General features: G+C 31.4%; 1 protein-coding gene and 1 long non-coding RNA gene across 2 annotated transcripts; both read right to left on the bottom strand.

Annotated features, from left to right (window-relative positions):
• Positions 1 to 16,333: 16,333 nt before the first annotated feature.
• Positions 16,334 to 17,155, bottom strand: LOC119665567 (putative nuclease HARBI1). The gene has a single exon (XM_038074794.1). It carries the CDS (start codon positions 17,153 to 17,155, stop codon positions 16,334 to 16,336), a length of 822 nt encoding a protein of 273 aa, XP_037930722.1.
• A 3,394-nt stretch (positions 17,156 to 20,549) lies between these two features.
• Positions 20,550 to 21,626, bottom strand: LOC119676482. Its single transcript, XR_005252246.1, has 4 exons — positions 21,587 to 21,626; positions 21,115 to 21,200; positions 20,929 to 21,025; positions 20,550 to 20,709 (listed from the first exon to the last, which is right to left on the bottom strand). It is a non-coding gene; the product is annotated as an uncharacterized LOC119676482 (long non-coding RNA).
• Between the last annotated feature and the right edge of the window lie 58 nt (positions 21,627 to 21,684).

The following is a 21,684-nucleotide window of genomic DNA, read 5'->3' as shown; positions in this document are numbered from 1 at the left end:
ATTAAAGCCTCTCAACCAAAAAGATCAGTCCAGTCAAATATAGTATTTCAATCACACATTGATTATCTTATTTCTCGAAAACGACAAGCCAGGCGTGAATGGCAAAGACTTCGATCACCCACCTCAAAACAAAGATTAAATAAAGCTTCAAAAGATCTTAAAAAAGCACTATCTGATGACAAAAACCGCTCTTTACAAGAATATCTCGAGTCTCTTGGTCCACTTAAAGAAAACAACTATTCTCTGTGGAAGGCAACGAAGAAATTTAAAACGCCAATACAAAATGACCCACCGCTTAGAAAACCGGATGGTTCTTGGGCTCGCAACGACGAAGAAAAAGGTTGTATTTTAGCAGAACACCTAAAGGGTGTCTTTCAGCCAAACCCACAATTATCACATTTCCAACCTAACATCGAATCTCCTTCTATTGTTGAAACTCCCCTTACGTTGTGTTTGGATAACGTCAAGGAGACTATTCGAACATTTGCAAATCCCAAAAAGGCACCTGGATACGACAAAATTACGGGTAAAATGATACAACAATTGCCTGATTCAGCAATAACTTTTCTAACGGTGATATTTAACAGCATCCTCGCTTTTGGCTACTACCCGAAGCAATGGAAAGTTTCAGAAATAAAAATGATTCCAAAAGCAGGAAAGGACCTAACTTTGGCATCATCATATAGACCAATTAGTCTTTTGCCCCAGTTATCCAAAATATTTGAGAAAATGCTCCTGTCATATATTATGCCAATAATAACTCAAAACAATGTGATCCCAAACCATCAATTTGGATTTCGAACAGGACATGGCACTATTGAGCAAGTTCACAGAATTGCTAAAGAAATACATACTGCCTTTCAACACAAACAATACTGTTCCGCCGTTTTCTTGGACGTAGCCCAAGCTTTTGATAAGGTTTGGCACGAAGGTCTTATGTATAAAATAAAACGTTATCTTCCTGAAAATATGCATAAGCTATTGTATTCATATATATCTTCTAGAAAATTTACATTGAAATACAATACCTTTATTTCAAGAGAAATCGACATAATGGCCAATGTTCCTCAAGGAAGCGTATTGGGGCCGTTTCTGTACATAATCTATACAGCTGATCTCCCACTACTCTCAAATCACACACTTGCTACTTTCGCGGACGACACTGCAATTCTTAGTTCTAACAGTGACCACATAAGGGCGTCCCAAAGTCTCTCGACTCACTTAAGTCTATTGGAGAAGTGGCTAGCAAAATGGCGCATAAAAGTAAACGAAACGAAAAGTGTGCATGTCACGTTTACTCTGCGAAAAGAAACGTGCCCCCCTGTTAAGTTGAATAACATCATTATACCTCAGTCACATGATGTAAAATATCTTGGCATTCATCTTGATAGAAGGTTGACTTGGACTAAGCACATTGAAAGCAAAAAATCTCAAATTAAATTAAAATCACAGCAGCTCCATTGGCTTATTAATAAAAACTCTAAGCTAACTCTGGAAAATAAAGTCCTGGTATACAATTCAATCTTAAAACCAATCTGGTCCTATGGTATAGAACTCTGGAGTGCAGCATGTGCTTCTAATATCGAAAAAATACAGAGAGTTCAAAACAAATTACTTAGACAAATAACCGGTGCTCCTTGGTATCTCAAAAATGTACATATCCACAAAGATCTTGGAATCCCAACTATTGCAGACGTCATTACAACATGCGGCCAAAAATATAAAGTGAAACTTCACCAGCATAGTAATCCAATGGCGCAACAGCTACTTTCTGATACCACAATATCTAGACTTAAGCGAAAAAGCTTCGTACCACCTTAACGTAATTTTACTAAAAATGTTGATATAAATTTTGATAATAATAATCCATTTCATTTTATTATAAAGTTTAAACTCCTTTTTTGCACCTGCTAATTGCATTATGTTTAGTTTTTAAGATTTGATTACATAATTGTCAATTTCTTATCAGAAAGATACAATTAAAAATAAAATAAATAAAAAAAAAAAAAAATTTATTGTTGTAGAAAAATTAAAAACATAAATGTATTAACACATTAGAAACTTTAGATGTGTGCCTAATTAGTGTATATGTATAATAAACAACCAATTAAGTTGTCTATGTTATTTATAATTTAGTACTTTGAAATTAGTATTATAAAGTGATTAGAATATTGTTTTTTCCATAATATAATAATTATGAAAATGGAAAAATCCTGAAGCAAAGTTAATACTTTATACTTCGGTTGAGTGTTGATATTATATATAGATATAAATATAGATATGTATATAGATATGTTGTTATTATATAAAGATATACATATATTAATTACATTTAAACAAATACACACATGTGTATGTAGAATCACAATTTTGTGATTATTTTGATAGCAATTGCTATAAATTAGGTTCATCCCTATATATGTATATTGCTCTAATTGCAAAATAGAATCTCTTCTAGCTTTTTTTATTAAAGTATGAATTTACTTCATTTTAAAATTTTTCAATAGAGATAATAAAGTTTCGAATTTTAAACATAGACAATTATGCTTTCAACACTTATAGGAAGCACAAAAGTGTTCATACTCTTTAAGTGACTTTTTGCTTAAACATAACAAAACATTTTCTTTTTTAATTTTATGATTTATTAAGTTTATTTATAATTTATATTAAATTGAATAGTTCCTTATTATTTTAGGTTCATATTAAATATTTTTAGAATAGTAACATTGTTCTGTATATATTAAGTTATTCTAAATTGTATTTACATAAAATTGTATATTTGTTAAATAAAATATTTTGGGGAACCGAACACCGGAAACTCAATAACGCGCCAGCAAGCATACCTCTTAGGTGGTGCGGAAAATGCTTATATATTTTATATTTCTTCTAATACTTCGGGCTTCATGCAATGAAATTGATCCTTAGTCTAAACAATGTTGTTATTAACTAGTTACGAATTTCTTGAATTTCATATACAAAAAACATTTCACCTTCCTGCAAGGATTGCTTAAAACTACAAAAAATATGTAGTAGTAAACATATGGGTCATTCATATGGGTCATTCTTTTACAACTCGGACACCTTTTTGATCTCATGATCTGCGATTTGGCTGAAATTGTGAGCTCCTTTTATAAAATAAGAAGACCCGTATCTCGGGAAAAAATTTTGTGATTTTTTTCCTAGGAGATATGAACCCATGGGGTTTTGAGAATTGGCATAGTAGACACATTTTCAAATGGCTAAATCTCAAGTTCTATAAAAGGTAGAAACTAGAAATTTACAGCGTTTCAAAGATAATTGATTGAACTTTTATAAAATTGTTTAAACAATTAAACTTGTTTATATTTAAGTACTAATATTAACTATTAAATTTCAAAAAAAAAATTGTTCTTAAAATATATCCCCAGAGATTCCATTTTTTATATTTTATTTAGATTCAGTTTTAAATTTTACTACGAAATAAAAATTTTCGAGATACCAATTTTTTGAAAATGTTCAATATGTTTCTTTCTCCGGCAAAACACATCAAGCACATGCGTACTACATTTTCATTGAATGAATTTTCAAAGAATATACTACATATATAATAATATAATAATTATATAATAATTTTGATTTCGATTAGTAATAAAATCCAAAAATTTCAGGACGATATTGTAATTAGAAGTACTTTCAAAAATCTATTTATCCTTCATATCACACCAAACACATACACACAATTTTTCAGTAAAAAAAATAGGAACATGTCACACAATTTTTTTTTTTTATTTTTGATTCAAATTAATATATAAATTCTACTTAAAAAATAAATATTTCCACTGTGATAATCCTTTTAGAAGTAATTAAAATAAATTAATTAATCAGGTGGCACCATAGTACCATAAAATCAATTTTCGAAGGAAAACGATACAAAAACTTTAACTTTTTATTTCTGAATTGAGTTTACCATTAAATTCTACATAAAAATGAAACTTTTAAGGACGTTAGTATTCTCAGAAGTATTTTTATTAAATAAATAAATCACAAATTTAAAATTTTTAATTTTCCTCCGGATAACTCTAAGAATAGCGATGAAGAAGATGAATCGCATCAATTTTAAAAAATCTGCAGGAAAAGTTTAATGGCATAGCAGATGGTACTATGAAAATAAAAAAAGTGGGTGTGATGCATAATTGGTCTATCCGAAAGGGTCACGACTTACTTCTTAAACGCTACAAAATGTATGACTACTGTTGCTAAAAAAATTGCTTCAGGGAAATGAATCTTAGAAAGAAGACCCAAATTAAAAAAGCCATCGCTAGGAAAATATGTAACCAATAGAGTTTTAAATTTTTACGAATGTGAAGAAAACAGTCAAGTAATGCCTGGGAAAAAAATCTGCGTATCCGTACAAATTGACGGAAAAAAAACACAAATGCAAAAACGGTCCTTTCTAAACAATTTGAAGGAGTTGCATACTCTTTTCAAACTCAACCATCCAGACCTGTAATGTAGTTTTTTAAAATTTCCATCTTTACGACCACAACATAGCGTTCTTGCAGGAGCAAGTGGCACACATTCAGTTTGTGTGTGCTCCATACACGAAAACGTACGATTAATGGTATATGGAGTGAATATAAAAGCACTGACTGCATGTAGTAGAAAGCCGATAAATAACTATAAAGATTGCCTACAGCGCATGATTTGCTATACTTCACACACAGAATGTTTTCTAGGAACCTGCGCCAAATGTCCTGGAACTGAAAATATCAATGAACAACTTCTGGAGATATTTGATGACAACATGATTGACACCGTTACATACAAACAAAGGGTTCGTGAAGAGAGAAGCACTTTAAAAACGTTGACATCCCAAATAGACCAATATTTGCAATCCTTAACAGATGGTTTGATAAGAAAAACAACTTAGCAAAAACTGAATGCATAGTTTTGCGTGATTTTTCCGAAAATTATGCTTTTGTTGTTCAAAACTCTGCTCAAGGTATTCACTGGAATAATAATCAAGCAACAATTCGTATTTTTGCAATATACCTCCGTCTTGAAAATAAAAAACTACAAATAAAAAATTTTGTTTGCATATCTGACTGTTTACATCACAACACGACTGCTGTACATTTGTTTCAGAAATACGCTATCAAATTCATTAAAAAAATTAGTACGGATATTAAAAAAATTATTTAGTTTTCCGATGGATCGGGTTCACAATATAAAAATAAAAAAAATTTTATTAATTTACCTCTTCACAAAATGGACTTTAGTTTGGAAGCAGAATGGGACTTTTTTCCAACGTCACACGGCAAAGGACCATGCGACGGCTTAGCTGGTACCTTAAAGAGGAATGCTGCAAGAGCTAGCCTTCAACGAATAAATAATCCAATCCAAACACCAAAGAAATTATTTAACTGGACTAAGGAATGTTTACCAAATATTGTGTGCCATTTCTCAACGTTAAAAGACTATGAAGTAGAAGAAAATAAGATTAAACACCGCTTTGAAGCAGCTACATCAGTTAAAGGCACATTAAAATATCACTGCTTTATTCCAAATTCCAAAAAAGTATTATTGGCAAAAATATTTTCTTCTTCAGACATTACAGATTATGTAGTAATAATGAAATGAGAATTAATAAAATCAATGTAAAAACCATAAAAAAAAATATTTTGTTTTTAGCTCCTTACAGTTTTTTTCGTATAACATTTCTTACCTGTGCAGAGTATTTTTCCAACAGTAGCAAAATAACACTTCACCGAAAAAAGTAGGTGTTTTCTAGGTAGATCGGCTAGTATGAAACTAATTAACTTTTTAATTCACCTATATAAGAAAAAAGTTTATTAAACGGTTTAATTATGTTAAAATTCATAATTTAAAAACAGAAATGATGCGGAACTAATTTCAAATGTTAATTTTTTATATATACATTTATTTTAGAAATAAAAAGTAAAAGTTTTTGTATCGTTTTCTTTCGAAAATTGATTTTATGGTACTATGGTGCGAATGAGTAACGTGAAGGACACCTGATTAATTAATTTTTTTTAATTACTTTTAAAATGAATATCACAGTGGAAATATTTATTTTTTAAGTAGAATTTATATATTAATTTGAATCAAAAATAAGAAAAAAATTTGTGTGACATATTCCTTTTTTTTTACTGAAAAATCGTGTGTATGTGTTTGGTGTGATATGAATAATTTACAATATCGTCCTGAAATTTTTGGGTTATATGTAGAATACATTTTTAAAAGTACTTCTAATTACAATATCGTCCTGAAATTTTTGGGCTATATGTAGAATTTTATTACTAATCGAAATCAAAAATATTATATAAGACTATATGTAGTATATTATTTGAAAATTCGTTCAATGAAAATGTAGTACGCATGTGCTTGATGTGTTTTGCGGGAGAAAAAAAAATATAAACAAATTTCAAAAAAAGTTGGTATCTCGAAAATTTTTATTTCGTAGCAAAATTTAAAACTGAATCTAAATAATATTATAAAAATGGAATGTCTGGGGATATATTTTAAGAACAATTTTTTTTTAAATTTAATAATTAATATTAGTACTTAAATATAAACAAGTTTAATTGTTTAAACAATTTTATAAAAGTTCAATCAATTATCTTTGAAACGCTGTAAATTTCAAGTTTCTACCTTTTATAGAACTTGAGATTTAGCCATTTGAAAATGTGTCTACTATGCCAATTCTCAAAACCCCATGGGGCCATATCTCCTAGGAAAAAAATCACAAAATTTTTTCCCGAGATACGGGTCTTCTTATTTTATAAAAGGAGCTCACAATTTCAGCCAAATCGGAGATCATGAGGTAATTTTTTGCCAAAATCCGTCCGGTTTGTAAAAGAATTACCCTTATACATTTTTACGATTTTCTACATCAAAAAAATTTGATGTACAAGCAAAAATTGTATTATAATATACCAAACTTTTTTGAATTTGAAAAAATTATATTAATACTTATCGTTTTAAAACAAAATATTAAAACAATTGTCAACCCTGATAAAAAATACTCTAGTGACAACCATGAAAAAAAAAAACATTATCACTTTTGACAGGAAGCATAGTGTGAGTATGTGTCATTTGACAACGAGAGAAGGCAACACGTGAAATTCTGATACGTGACGAAATATTATTTTTTTCTTATAATAATATTGTAAAATTGTAATTATTAAATAAAGTCCTGTGAAACAATATAACCTAAAACTTGAAATATATGAACACATACTAACTTCTCTATGCAAGATTAAGGTGTGTCTGAACAGCATATTAGATTTATAAAATAAATTCGATTTCAGGTGAGAATCAACACTAGTATTTTTAGATGCACATTTTACGATCTCAACGGTCTTATAGGCTGTTCAGACACACCTTAATTTCGCAAAAATCTTATTTTCATCTTCGTTTCAGCGAAACTAAGCTGTTTTTTCATACAAAACTTAGTTTCAATGTCAGAACGAAACTAAGAAAAATGGCCTTAATTTCGCTGAAACAAAGCATGAAATTAAGAGAATTTTCAAATCCAACTATATGAAAGACAAATTTTAAGCAAAAGATAAAGTTGAGATAACGAAAAAGTGACATGTATTTTTAGAAACTGGTGACTTTAATAAAACCGCGAAAATATTTTGAAAGTAATGTTATGAAGCCAGTTGAAATAGAAAGTAGAGATTTTACCTCACAAGAAGCGGAGTTCGACTATGGATACGCAATTGCAAAGTACAAAAATAAAATAAAAGAAGGGAAATTTATTCTTATTGCAAATCTTAATGAAGTGAGTTATATTGTATAATATCAACAACTTACTTACATTTTTTGAAGATTCCAGCCGAGCGCTTTACACTATATGTGATACCATTAGTCCAATTGCTAATGAAGTTATTATTATTTTAAAACTTGGAGTTCCTGATATAGAAGGTAAGTGCGTTCTGTATGTTACTCTAAATATTATAACATTTTTTTAATAAAGGACATAATGTGCAAAGTGTAAGGAACGTGTTACGGAAGATGTTATTGCATCATGTAGTTGAGAAGTATTATAAAATGAATGAAATTAATTTTGGTTATACACAATTAGTGTCCTTTTTTGTAAAGATTTTAACAACTCACACAGAACTGAACATCTTTTTCGAGTTACACGAAAATGTGTTTTAAAAACATTTTCCGGGTGACAGCTCTTGTTCCAAAATGCTGATTGCCGGTTCTATAAAAAAAAATTAAATATCATCATTTCAATGTACGATGATATATTTACAAATTTCCAAAATGGTCTTGGTACAGATGGCGTTGTTCCAAGTAGTATAGTTTTATAGCAGTCCTCCCTTTGTTGATTTAAAGTAACAATGTTTTGCTTCACCAATTGTAAGTCATTGTCTAAGGAGCTACTTATTATTTTTGCAGTAGCTTGACGATTTCAAATATTTTGAAAAACATATTTTAACAAGAGTTCCATATTATTGTTCATTTTTTCCTATACTATATTTTTTATTTATTTTTATTTAATTTCAAAAATCAAATTTTTGAATTTAAATATCAAATTTTAAAACATCCCAAATACAAATAGTGTTTTGAGCATGCAATTCCATTTGTAAGCAAAAAACATATGATTCTCTTAATTTCGGGCAGTATCAACACTTTCGAAACTAACTTATACTATGTTCACATTACGAATTTTGCTGGCTGGAATTGTCTTTGAGCGCAAAACCAGCAACCAAAGTCGATTTTGCCATATAAAAATAGACACAACAGACTTCGAACTTTGCCGGAAAGTTGACTACCTTTTCCTGGATACAGTGCTGAATTTGATGCGTTATCGATAAGTTTTTGGTATGAAAATGGCGAAATGACATTTCATTTTGTTTACATTGTTGTTTGTTTACATTTGTTTTGAAGGTGCTTATAAGAAACATGTAAGTAAATATCTTTTATGTAGGTTAGGTTAGATTCGGAAAGCGCTTGCTGACCGTTGTCAGCACTTCCACTCGGAGGCATATATTGCCCATTGTGATGCCCTTAAAAAATTTTGTCGGGAGAGGCGAGTTGCTAATCTCTGTAATCCTTGTTAAATCATTTGGTTTTCCAGATGAAGTTGGGGAGATCCGATAAGTTTTCTTTCGTTATCTCTTCCAAGTCGCTTTGTCTGAAGTCCTGGACAGAGACGGAGGAAGTGGTTGATAGATTCCACCTCCTCTTCATCTTGGCAACTCCTGCACAATCCGTTTGTTGGAATTCGCTACCTTTGGAGCACAGGTGCAATGGCACAGTGCCCCGTTAGTACTCTAGTAAGCACACGAACTGCAGGCTTGCTGAAGCCTAAAAGGCTTTTCGTTTTATTTTTGTTCAACCTAGGCCATAAGGTTCTAGTGACACAGTCTTTACAGCTAGTCCATAAATTGTTAGTTACCGTGTTAGTGAATTCCTCTATCATCCTAAACAGTTCACATATTGGTGTATGTATTGTGGGGTCGGCCTCACCTGTATGCAGTTCAGAACCTCTTCTGCCCATCTCATCTGCTAGTTCATTCCCTTCAATATTGCATCTATATGTTTGATGCTCATCAGTGAGGTATGATATTTTAATAAATTCAATTCAATTCAATTGGATTCAATTGCTTTCAGCGCGACATGACTATCTACAAAAATCGTGATATTCGAGAGACGAATTGTACTTTGTTGTATAAGGTTGGCCGTTTTTTCAATAGCATATATCTCGGCCTAAAAGACGCTGCAAGTGTCAGGGAGTCGATAGGACTGCCTTATCTGCATATCTTTCGAGAAGATACCTATTCCATAGGCAATAAGTGCTCGAAAGGCTGCTGGTAGTGGTTCTTCTTCGTCGTACGGAAAGTATGCGGACGTTAGTTGCAAGCTGGGCCTGTACCTTGGTTCACATGCTACCGCTACAAGATCTCCATTACTGTGAGAAGTTAAAGGAAAAATGTTAACATTTCTCTTTGCAACTATACAGGTTCTAATCTTATCTTGTGTATGTGGAGTGTAGAGATGATAGCCATTCAGTCCAAGTCCGGCGACCTTGCCTTTGACAAGACCTTGCCTTTGACAAGTCATGGTTCTTGAACAATTGACACGTCCACATCACGTTCTGCGAGGTACCTAATCAGGTCGAGTGAGGCTAGGGTGGAGTGGTGCAGATTAATTTGCATTACCTCCAGCCTTTCCTCCGATAGTTTGAAGCCTGTCGCTTGGCACCCGACCCTTTAGAGAACCTAGCCTGATTTTGATAGTCCCTTCCTTTTTTAATATTAATAGCGACGGTTGATCCACAGCGATCAGTATGTCACTACCTGTTCCGCTTTTACAGACAGCCATATTCACTATCTGCCATCCAGATGTTTCTAGCGCCTGCTTCTGCCTGGTTTCGCCTGGTTCCGGAACTGGAGGTGGGACCCACAGGGAAACAATCGGGCGTACAGGAAGCTGAGAGCGAGGAACTACTTCGAGTTGATCTCCCTGCCAGAGTGTGCCAAAACTGCCGATTGTGCGCGTTAGGAAATCCAAGGACTTTTATATATATATTTTTAATCTAGTTCAATTAATAATTTAATTCAATTTATTTATATGAAAATTATTAGGTTTTTATTATATTTATATATGTGTATATAGAGATGAGAAAAAGAAAATGGAAGATTCAGGCGGAGCATCATCAAACTGGAGGCATTTCGATGACATTAATGAAATGCTTGGTGGACTTAAGCGATTCAAAATTGAAAAACAAGTTGAGGAGAGTGCTGGTATGATATGAAAATATATTTATGTAAACCATATAGTTTGCAATATCTTATGTAAATTAAAGTAAAGTATATATTTCAATAATTTTTAATGGTATTTACAATATATATGTTACAGTATTTACAAGTAATTTAGTTTAAAAGTATGTGTTACAGTATTTACAACAACGTAATGTAAAGAACACGAAAATAAATACACGTAAATGAAACCATGCGGGGTTGACTTTGTGAAATGGCGGGATGCATAGTGTTTTTTTATAGAGTATTAAGAATACATTGTAAACATTGAACTTAAAATTTCTACATGTAAAAGATATAAGAGAAAATTACAACAGTCAAAGTTTTGTACAATTATTTTAAATATAATATATAATAAATAATAATTTAACTTAACAAAAATCAGAAGTGGGATAAATATCGCCTAGCCGAAATGTGTGAGTGTGTCAAAACGAAACGTAAAACGAAATTTGTTCTTTATAAATTAACGGCTGTAATAAAATTAAAATGGTGAAGTTGAAGAACATGCGTTTAATCGAGCTGAAAGAGGCGTTGGAAGAAGAAGGTCTTCATACGACGGGCAATAAAGCGTAGTTGGTATAGCGTCTGACGAAGCACCTGAAAACAGACGAATCCGCTAGCCGGTAGATGTGAACTTCATAAATTCACGTATAGATAATATAGAACGAATGAATCAACAATTTGTAGTGGGCATAGAAAACGTGACACGAAGTAAACCTATGGAAAATGTGAGTGAAAAAAGCGAAAATCAAAAGACGGCAATTGCATCTACAGTGGCTAACGATCTACCACAACAGGGGTCTGTAAAAGATATCACCGAAACGATACCCGTGTTCGATCCAACAGATGGAAGCGGTCTTACGGTCGGGCAATTTATCAATCGCATCAAAAGATCTCCTAATGCATTCCAATGGAATAAAAAACAACTATTGCTAGCCGTTTATGGAAAGTTAAAGGGAGTAGCGTGGGTGTGGCTGGATCCTCTACCAGAATTCGGTAGCGAATGGAGCAGTTTTTCGAATAAGTTGCGTGCAGAATTTGATGTAAAATGTGACGTAGCTGACATTAATATTGAATTGAGTCAAGCGGTACATAATGTTAATGAAGGCATCATAGACTATTGTTTTCGAATTCCGGCAGTTGATCGACGATACGAGATAAGTAATAGTGCCATTATAAAATATACTCGCAATGGACTGAACGACACTGAATTGAGAGTGGCGATCGCACCGCTACGGTTTAACAATTTAAAAGATTTTTGCAAATGTATTGAGGACCTTTTACGCAATATACAAAGCGGAACGAACAAAAGAGTTTTGGTAAATTCATCGTCTAATCCGATAATAAATTCGAGCGTAATGCCTGAAAACAAAAGTGTGTACGCTAATGGAAACTCCGGACAGCAACAGTTTAGAACGGAACCGAAGGTTAGAGCTTGCTTCAATTGCAGTGAAGCGGGACAGTTTTCGCGCGACTGTTCAAAGCCACAACGTATATCATCCTGGTGATATGGTGGATTTTATGGATGATATTGGCGTAGGCGGAAATAGGGCAGGGAAATGTTTAGCAAATTACAACGAGTATTTAACGCACTACGTGCGGCGAAATTGACATTAAATATAAAAAAATGCATCTTTCTGAATCGAGATATCGAATTTGGCCAATTGGGTTAGCAGGCGTGCTATTATAGAATGAGAAGGACGAATGAAAACCAGTCGTGTACTATAGCAGATCTACAACGATAGATGAACAAAAATTCCACAGGTACGAGCTGGAAACATTATGTAAGGCACATATTTTACAGTAAAATTTAACCCCACAAATTAAATTGATAATTACATATAATGAGATTTAAATCCACTTAGTAAAAGCATATTTCTAAATTTAATTAATTTTGCTGTTTATTTTAATGACCCTGTAAAGTGCATATTTTTTATTCAATTAATTTCTTATGTAAAAAAACCAATTTTTTTTAATGGATGACCCAGCAGGTTAAAACATGTTTTGATTAGTTTTTTTGCCGCTACTAAAAGGTAGGTAAATTTGTTGTAACTATTTCCCTTGTTTGTCTGCATAACCAAATATAAGAAAAAATTATTCCTGAGGTTGAATTTGATTGCAATGCGTACAACAATAAGAAATTTATTTTGACGAATTTACGGTACTTTATTTACTTGAAAACAATTTTGTTTTTGGTTGTAATGAAAGGAATTTCAAATAAAAGGGCAGCGAAATTGCCAAATCGTTCTATTTGGAATTTCTTTCCTTTCAAGGTAAGCCAATTCTATTAGGGACGACAGTGGGAACTCGGACTAGTTGGTCCAGGCACATGTTGGTTCGTTTGGCCATTGTTGACGATCACCATGTGAATGGATGAACTAGTTTGGGCGAAGTGATGGTGGTTGAATTGCCTTCTGCTTGGCTGATGTTGGCGTAGAGCAATTTAGCCAGTTGAGTTACCTTCTGCTTGACTTATGCTGGCGTAGGGTAATTTAACTAGTCATCCAGACCTCCATTTGGTCATAGCTGATGGAGGAATGGACGACGAGTCACCAACACTGTCAGAAGGCATGTGGGGCTACGAGCGTTTGGCAATTGCTGGCGAGCGTGGTTAGGCGCAACATCAGGAAGGGATCTTTGTCTGCCTATAGCTGACAAAGATTTTATTGATATCAATGTTTTCAACGCTTTCCACACTGTAGACGATTACAACGAGCTCAACGATTTCGACGAACACAACGTTTCCAACATTTTCAACATTTACATTCTTAATTTTATTACTACTTATAACTCCAATATTTTCTTTTGTGAAGGTAACGAATAAATGTTATTTTAAAAACACGGAACACAAGTGTCTCCTTCTTTACTTATATAAATTTCTGATAACGAACCCTGGTATACTGGCTGAGTTATACCCCAGCTATAGATAGAGCCGAAAAAGATCTTTACAATTAGCTGTAGTCGAAACACTGAAGAGATTGCGTTATTACGTATATGGTAAACCTATCACGGTGGTGACAGACTGCAGTGCTTTAAAAACAACGATGCAAATACGCGAGCTAATTCCAAGAATAGCCAGTTGGTGGTTACGTATACAAGATTTTGATATGAAAATGGAACATAAAAGTGCGAAACAAATGAAACACGTGGACGCACTAAGCCGAAATGCTTTACCAAATGTTTATGGAGGCGACACAGTAGATATGCGTACGTTCAAGGTTAGACTAAACAATCACGACTGGTTGCTTGCGATGCAATTACAAGACGTAAACCTTCAGAAATAATTTTTCATAAAAATTTTTAATTTGAGACTATAAAATAGAATTCGCTACAAGATTATGTTTTTTTTATTTTTCTCTGTGCTGCCATTCGCATGCACAGCTGATTTGAAGTGGAGCATTTTGAAAGGAAAATTTTTGTTTGAGTTACAACTTGCGCTGGTAGCTAATAAAAAGTGATATTATTAATAGTGACAATATTCTTAAAAGATATAAATTATGACATCGTTTAAAGCAGGTAACTAGAGTAGCTATTTGAATAAATTTTTTTTGATTTGATTTGATTTATGATATTAACTGCATTATAAAGGTGAAAGATTCTTTATTTAAGAAAAAAAAAGTTTGACTTCGGATTTTTGCGGATGACTTTGTAAGCAGCAAAAAAGTGGAGTCATGCATATTTGAAACAATAGCTGTGTTTCAGCAAACATGATCCGCTCAATTTTACATACAAAACAAAAACAATGGGGTGAATCAGCAATTGATCTGGTTTAATTTCTGGTTCAATGTGGAATGTATATAAAAGATAAAAGTGGAACGTATTTTAATGCAAATGTGGTTGGCAATGCGATTTTAACATATGATACGGTGACTTAGAAAATATAAAGAAAACAACAAGTGAAAACATGGAGTTTGGCGGCAAATAGTTGAGTTTTATTTTTATTGATCTGGCAATTGATCTGGTTTAATTTCTGGTTCAATGTGGAATGTATATAAAAGATAAAAGTGGAACGTATTTTAATGCAAATGTGGTTGGCAATGCGATTTTAACATATGATACGGTGACTTAGAAAATATAAAGAAAACAACAAGTGAAAACATGGAGTTTGGCGGCAAATAGTTGAGTTTTATTTTTATTTATAAAATTAATGATATTTTCACATTTAAATTATAGTGAGAGGCGCAATTGGACAAAAGAGGAAACAAGGGCGTTACTGCTTTCCTATCAGAGCAGGAAAGATGAATTCGAAGATCATCTGCGTAAAAAATACGCTATGCAGAACGTTCTGCTTGATTTAGAAGCACAAGGGATATTGGTATGTATTTGCATTAAGTGTAAAAACTTTTTTTTATAAGTAGTTAAAAGGCTCAGCCCACCACTGTGGAAATGCTTCAAGCTAAAATTTAAAATCTTTTGCGAGCATATAAAGCTTCAAAAGATAATAGGAAGCAAAGTGGTGCTTCACCTTGCCCAGCGCCCTATGAAGACCTGATGGAAGAAATATTTGGAAAAAGCCCAATGATTGCAAACTCGCATACTTTAAATTTAAGCGGTAATCAAATAATCGCATTGCCTGGAGATGGTTAGTACCAGAGTTAAAGCACACCTACATGTATATATTTAGTGTTTTGTGATATAAAATTGTTTTAATGCAATTGAATTGTATGGAAGAATGTGCGTAGATTGATTAGTCTTATAGTTGTTAATTGTGGTGACTTGTTTTTTGTCAAAATTTCAGTGAGCTAAAATCTATTGCTAAATACAGACGACAAAGCTTGTGTTGTGTTTCAATTTATACAAACTTTAGCAAATGAATTATGTAATATATTTTTCTGATACATTCCTCTTTTAATAAATATAGATTAATTATTTTAATTGTATGTTTTTCAGAGGTTCCAGGACCGTCGCGTAAAAGGCAATTGTCGCCATGCAACAATACTCCACCTGAAAAATCAAAAACAGCGCAAGAATATGCTGCCAAAAAAATAAAAATTTTGGAAGAATATACTCAAAGAAAATTGGAGTTAAAAGAAGAGCCGCTTAAAATGAAATCAGAGCAGCACAAAGAAAAAATGAAGCTATTGGAAAAAATAGCTAATAACGCGTCCTCCAAATAAATTTTAAGTTTATTTTAAGTTATATGTTTGTTCGTCATATTAATTTATTAAAATTATGTATTTATATATTTATTTCTTGTTTATTTGAATGTATTTATATAATTTTATTTATTTATTTATTTTATTTGTTATTTATTTTATTTATTATTTGCTAGTATTTATATTTTATTTATCTATTTACTTAATTGTTATTATTTATTTCCTTATTTATGTTAAGTAATGTTTTAATTATTACTATAATAATAATTATTGTTTTTATTATTCATGTTGTGTTATTATTGAAAATTGTTATTGTTTTTTTGTTAATTTATTAAAAAAAAGTAAATTCAAATGAATATTTAAAACTTTAATTAAATTCTTTTATTTATTTAAACACAATACATAATTTACTTGTGGAATAAAGCAATTGTAAATAAATGAAAATAAAATGATTCGATGTTAAGATGTTATGACTCCAGTTTCAATTAAATATTGTAAAACTGAACTCCATCTGTTATCCACTTCAAAATTTTGCGTATTTATTATATCTTCTTCGCTCGAATATACATTTTGGGTAAATTCATTATCAATTTCATCATTTTGCGAACAACATATATTATGCAATATGCATGCACACATAATTAAATTTGTTATCGCAGGAGTTCTTTGCTGTTCCATGAAGTGCAAGAGTCGACGAAACCTAGTTTTCATACGCCCAAAAGCGTCTTCGATAACAATTCTTGCCTGCAAATGCATTACATTGAATTGTCTTTGGGCAGAAGACAAAGCACCATTATCTTTAAATGGACTTACAAGCCAATTTAAATTGGGATATGCAGAATCTCCTAATATAAAAGAACCATTGGGGAATTTGCTTGGCAATGAAGCTGTACTATATAGTTGTGATCTACGTAATACTCGGCTGTCATGCAAGGAACCAGGCTCTCCAACACACACATCTATAAACAGACCATTTGCATCGCAAACGGCCTGTAAGATTAAGCTATAATAATGTTTCCTATTGAAATAAGCCTCCTTGCTATGATGTGGTGCATTTATTTTTATATGGGTGCTATCTATGCAACCAATCACAAACGGAAATTTCTTCGTGGCTTCCACTTTTGCCATATTAGCAAATGCCTCGGACGTATTTGGCCATTTTATAAATTGATGTCCAATTGATATGAGCCAAGCACTTGTTCTTTCAACTATTCTCCAGGCTGAAGCTTTGGATATGCCGAAACAAATACCAATTTCGCGAAAAGTATTTGTATTCGCCATATACCACAAAAAAATGTAAATCTCATTCCCTGCACTCGTCCGATTGTGACCACCACGGCCATTTTGTTGTTGCTGATTGGAATTTATATACAAATCTATTGAAAAATAAAATATAATTAATTAATAGCAATTGTATTTTTTATACGCACATACCAATCAAATAATTTGTAGTACTTCTTTTAAGCCTAAAGTTTTTTCTGAAGTCCTCATCAGAAAAATTATTAATACATTCAACAAAATTTTTACTATATTCATGCTGATGAACTTCATCCCCTGAGCTAATTACACTAGAACTAGTGTTTAAAAATGAAATAGAAGAGTCGGTTTCGCTTTCACTTGATGATTCTAATAAAATCTGTGATTTCAATTTATTTCATACAGAATTAAATTTAAGTTTTAAAGTAAATACTAAACAAAAACTTACATTTAATAGTTCAGATATTTCAAAAATTTTATTATTTTTTTTTTGTATTTTTCAAAATTTTTTATATTTAAATTATTTCACTTATTCTTTTACCGCCAAAATTATTCACACAAATCAAAAAAAAATTTTGTAAACAAACACATCTGACATAATTCACGCGTTGCCAATTGCTTTCATACGTGATCCGTATCGTTTCAGCAAAGATGATTCAGATCATTGAGCGGATCATGTTTGCTGAAACACAGCTAATATTTTGCATTGCTTCGTAAACATTGAAACATTGAAGATAAAGTTAATATTTACTAATTTTTGTGAGGATTTGAAATCCTAATCAAGCACACTAGCAGCATTCAGTGTACTCATGAGCATCGTTTTTGATCTCTGTATACTGTGTTTCCGTGTAATCTTTCCATAATTAAATTTTATCACTTTGTATTTAGGTACTTCAGGGATCACAGAAATATACAGAAATATATTAAGCAGATAAAAGCAGCATAATACGAAGCATATATAAAAGCAGCATAATGCAAAGCTGGAAAAGCTCATACATAATAAAAAGTTTTATCCATGTTATACTTTAATTCAAAAGGTCAAAAAGGACTGTTATCCATTAGGTTCAGCATACAAAATCACTACTACTTGTGCCGAAATCAATTTACAAGATCTTTTGAATCATACAGCAACAAGACTATTGGAATATCTTCAAGAAGTGATTAAATCATTAGAACAGAATGATTTAAAAAACTTAACATTCGTTTGTAAGTGGGGTTGTGATGGATCACAGCAATCCCAATACCAGCAAAAATTTGACAATGAGTTCGTTTTGGATACTTTTTGGTATTTTTCTAAGTTCGTTGGGACCACTGCAACTAATATTATCAAACACTCAGTGACTCAGAAATCTTTTTAAAATTACACTTATTGTTCTAAGGTAAGAACAGAAAAATACATGCTTTCAATAATAATTTTACTGTTGTTAGGTATACGAATATGTTTAGCAAAAACGTCACATTAAAAAACTGACATACTTTTTATTATTATAACAATATTTATAATAATATAATAAATAATATTTATTTGTTTTAATATCTTACTCGAATTGTGTATTGAGAGGAGCAGCTTACTATACATTTGCAACATTTTATTAAACACAGTTTTTAGACATGCTTATGTTTATTTTTTTGTTTTAGCAACTTTAAAAGTCCTGTAGGCCACTAATTCCACTAATCACTATCGCTAAAACTCCAATCTCTTCGCTAAAATTCTTAAATAAGCGATTTGTTTATTTTAGGAGTATAAGCGATCGTGCGATTCTCTGCTAACACAATCTCTTCGTTAAATTTATCCGGCGATGTGGGTAATGCTGAAATTCATTAAAATGTCAAAATAAAAACAAAAATTGTAAACAAATATCAGCTGTTGGAAATATAATTTAAATTTGAAATTTAAAAGCAGATACTGCAGCAAAAAAATATTAAATACTTTTGTGAAATTGTGAAATTTAAATTAAAATTAAATTAATATAACATTGGTGTGTGGATCAATTGTATAATGGACTATTTAATAAGAAAGAGATTTTTTTTCTGGTGATATCAGAAATACACGGAATCATTTACGTTGCAAAAGAAAATGTTTGCGAAATTCCACAGACCTCTTTGCTATATCTGATGCGCGTTTTATTGAAATATTTCGTCTTTCGAAATATTTATGTAAGCTTATTATGGCGCAGAAAACACGAACGAAGAAATAAATGAAGATAATGACTTTGAAGCAGAAGAACCCGTCCCTTAAACGTTTATAGCAAGAGAGGAAATAATCAATAATTATTTTCCATATTAATTGGATTTTATTTAAATATGTTTTATTATTATTAAAATATGTGTTTATTTATATTGTTATTATTTTATTAATAATAAATTGTTATTATGTCCAATATTGAACACTTGTACCGCTACTGCAATAATCCGTTTATTTAGATCGGTTAAATCCCATTTACATTTCCGGTCAGCCCCATTGCATGTTTATACTCTTGAATTTTTTTCTTGTTCTTGGATCTAAAATTAAACAATGGAGTTTTTTTATTCAAAATCAACTGTTTTTGAAAGTTGAGAAAATTAGCGAATAGAAATTAAGCGTAACGAGTTAGCAGAATCGCAAAAGTCGCTAAAATGCATTTAAAGAATTTTAGCGATGGAGTTTTAGCGATAGCGATTAGTGGAATCGGGCTTTACATAACACAAAAATAATTTTTGCCGCCTAAGTTGGTCAAATACCCCTGTGTGGGTCGGCTGTATCGTATGGTGCTAAGTTTTTATGGGTCGTGAAAAAGCGTTTAAGATATCGAGTTCTTCGGGACTGTCGTGATAGCTCAGGACATATGAGCGTTGAAAAGACGATAAATCGAATTAAAACTCATCTATGGTTTCCACAAAAGCGAAACTTCACAAAGAATTATATTAAATCTTGCGTTGAATGTACGTATAATAAACAGCCAGGGGGGAAAAAGGTAGGAATTTACCATTTCGATAAAATAGAGCCTGCACCATTCAAGACCATACATATGGATTACTTAGAACCATTTCCTAAAAGTGTGAAACAAAATGAATACCTGTTCATTATAGTAGATTCTTTTACGAAATTTACCGTACTAAAGCCAGTTAAAAGCACCGCGATAAAACACGTACTCAGTGCACTAAACGAAGTTATAAGTTACTGTGGAATGCCAACGAAAACAATTGCCGATCGGGGGAGTATAGAGTAAGAGTAATATGTAAGAACACATTGTAAACATTGAACTTAAAATTTCTTCATGTAAAAGATATAAGAGAAAATTACAATAAAAAGAGTTTTGTGCAATTATTTTAAATATAAAATATAATAAAAAATAATTTAACTTAACATTATTTACAAAATGTTATATACATTAAATAATAATAATAATTAAGTTTAAAATTATATGTTACAGTATTTACAAGTTTTATAAATTAAACTATTTTGTCTGTTGCAGCCCATTCATCAATGGTTAATTCGGATCAAAAGCTTTGTTCTTCATCTCCAATCGATAGTGGATCGATTTCCATCCGAATTTCATCATCGTCTGAAGAACCATCTGAAGATTCGTGTGAAGAAACTCCAAGGAAAAAGAAAAAAATTGTACGTTAAATCACTTAATGGAGCAACTGCATAAATGCAATAAAATCGAAAAGGAATTGCTCGAACAAGGAGAAAGAGAAAAAGTCGATATAATGAAGCAGTTTTTAGAAGTACAAACAAAAAAATGTATATAATATGTAATTATTTTTTACATAATTGTAGTTATAAGTGTAAAAAAAAGGTAAATAAAAATTACCAAAATAATCAGCTATTGCTCTTCTTATTTCCTCTGTTTGTGGGTTGTTGTCATTGGAAAGGTCTTTGAAAATTTTTGAGTCGTTGCAAATTTATATCTGAAAGAAATAAAACATATATATATCTATAAATAACAATATACAACAATAATATTATATATCTATAAATATATGAACTTAAATTTTACCTGTAATCCACTACCAGCATTGGCGATTCATACGGAAGCTTTCCTTGAAAAAATTTGCACTATTCCCAAAACTTTCCTTATCTTTCCTGTAAGAATATTTGATAGTTATATCAACATATTCATAAAAAATATATCTTTCTTCGTCTTTAATTTAATCTGTTATTGAGAATTTTATTTTGTTCAAATTCACTGCAGAGAAACTTAATTATATTTTGATCCATAATTTTCATCAAAATATATAATAAACGAACACAATATTCACAAACATCAAAATGTAAACAAAAGATAACAAAAACAACAACTGTCAAAATGAAAACACGAAGCGACAATGTAAACCCTGAATCAACTTTAGCAAAGTTCGTTCACTAAAGTTCATAATGTAAACAGTATTAGTTTAATTTTTCCGAAACTAAAGAAATTTGGCTGTCTGAATATAGCATTAAATAAGTAAATACGCCCTCATCTCACTTACTTTTTAGATAAGTTTTCTGTTTTCTGAAACAATAATATTTTAACATTTGAACATTTTATTCAATTAATCTAATTTTATTCATTTATTCAATCTTTATA

Source organism: Teleopsis dalmanni, chromosome 1 (assembly GCF_002237135.1).
Source record: "Teleopsis dalmanni isolate 2A chromosome 1, ASM223713v2, whole genome shotgun sequence".
In the NCBI taxonomy this organism is placed as follows: domain Eukaryota; kingdom Metazoa; phylum Arthropoda; class Insecta; order Diptera; family Diopsidae; genus Teleopsis; species Teleopsis dalmanni.
This window is presented reverse-complemented; position numbering and strand designations above follow the sequence as displayed.

Bases quoted from the DNA above. Each gene is read 5' to 3' on its own strand.
- LOC119665567 (XM_038074794.1), bottom strand. From the start codon at position 17,155: ATGGCGAATACAAATACTTTTCGCGAAATTGGTATTTGTTTCGGCATA.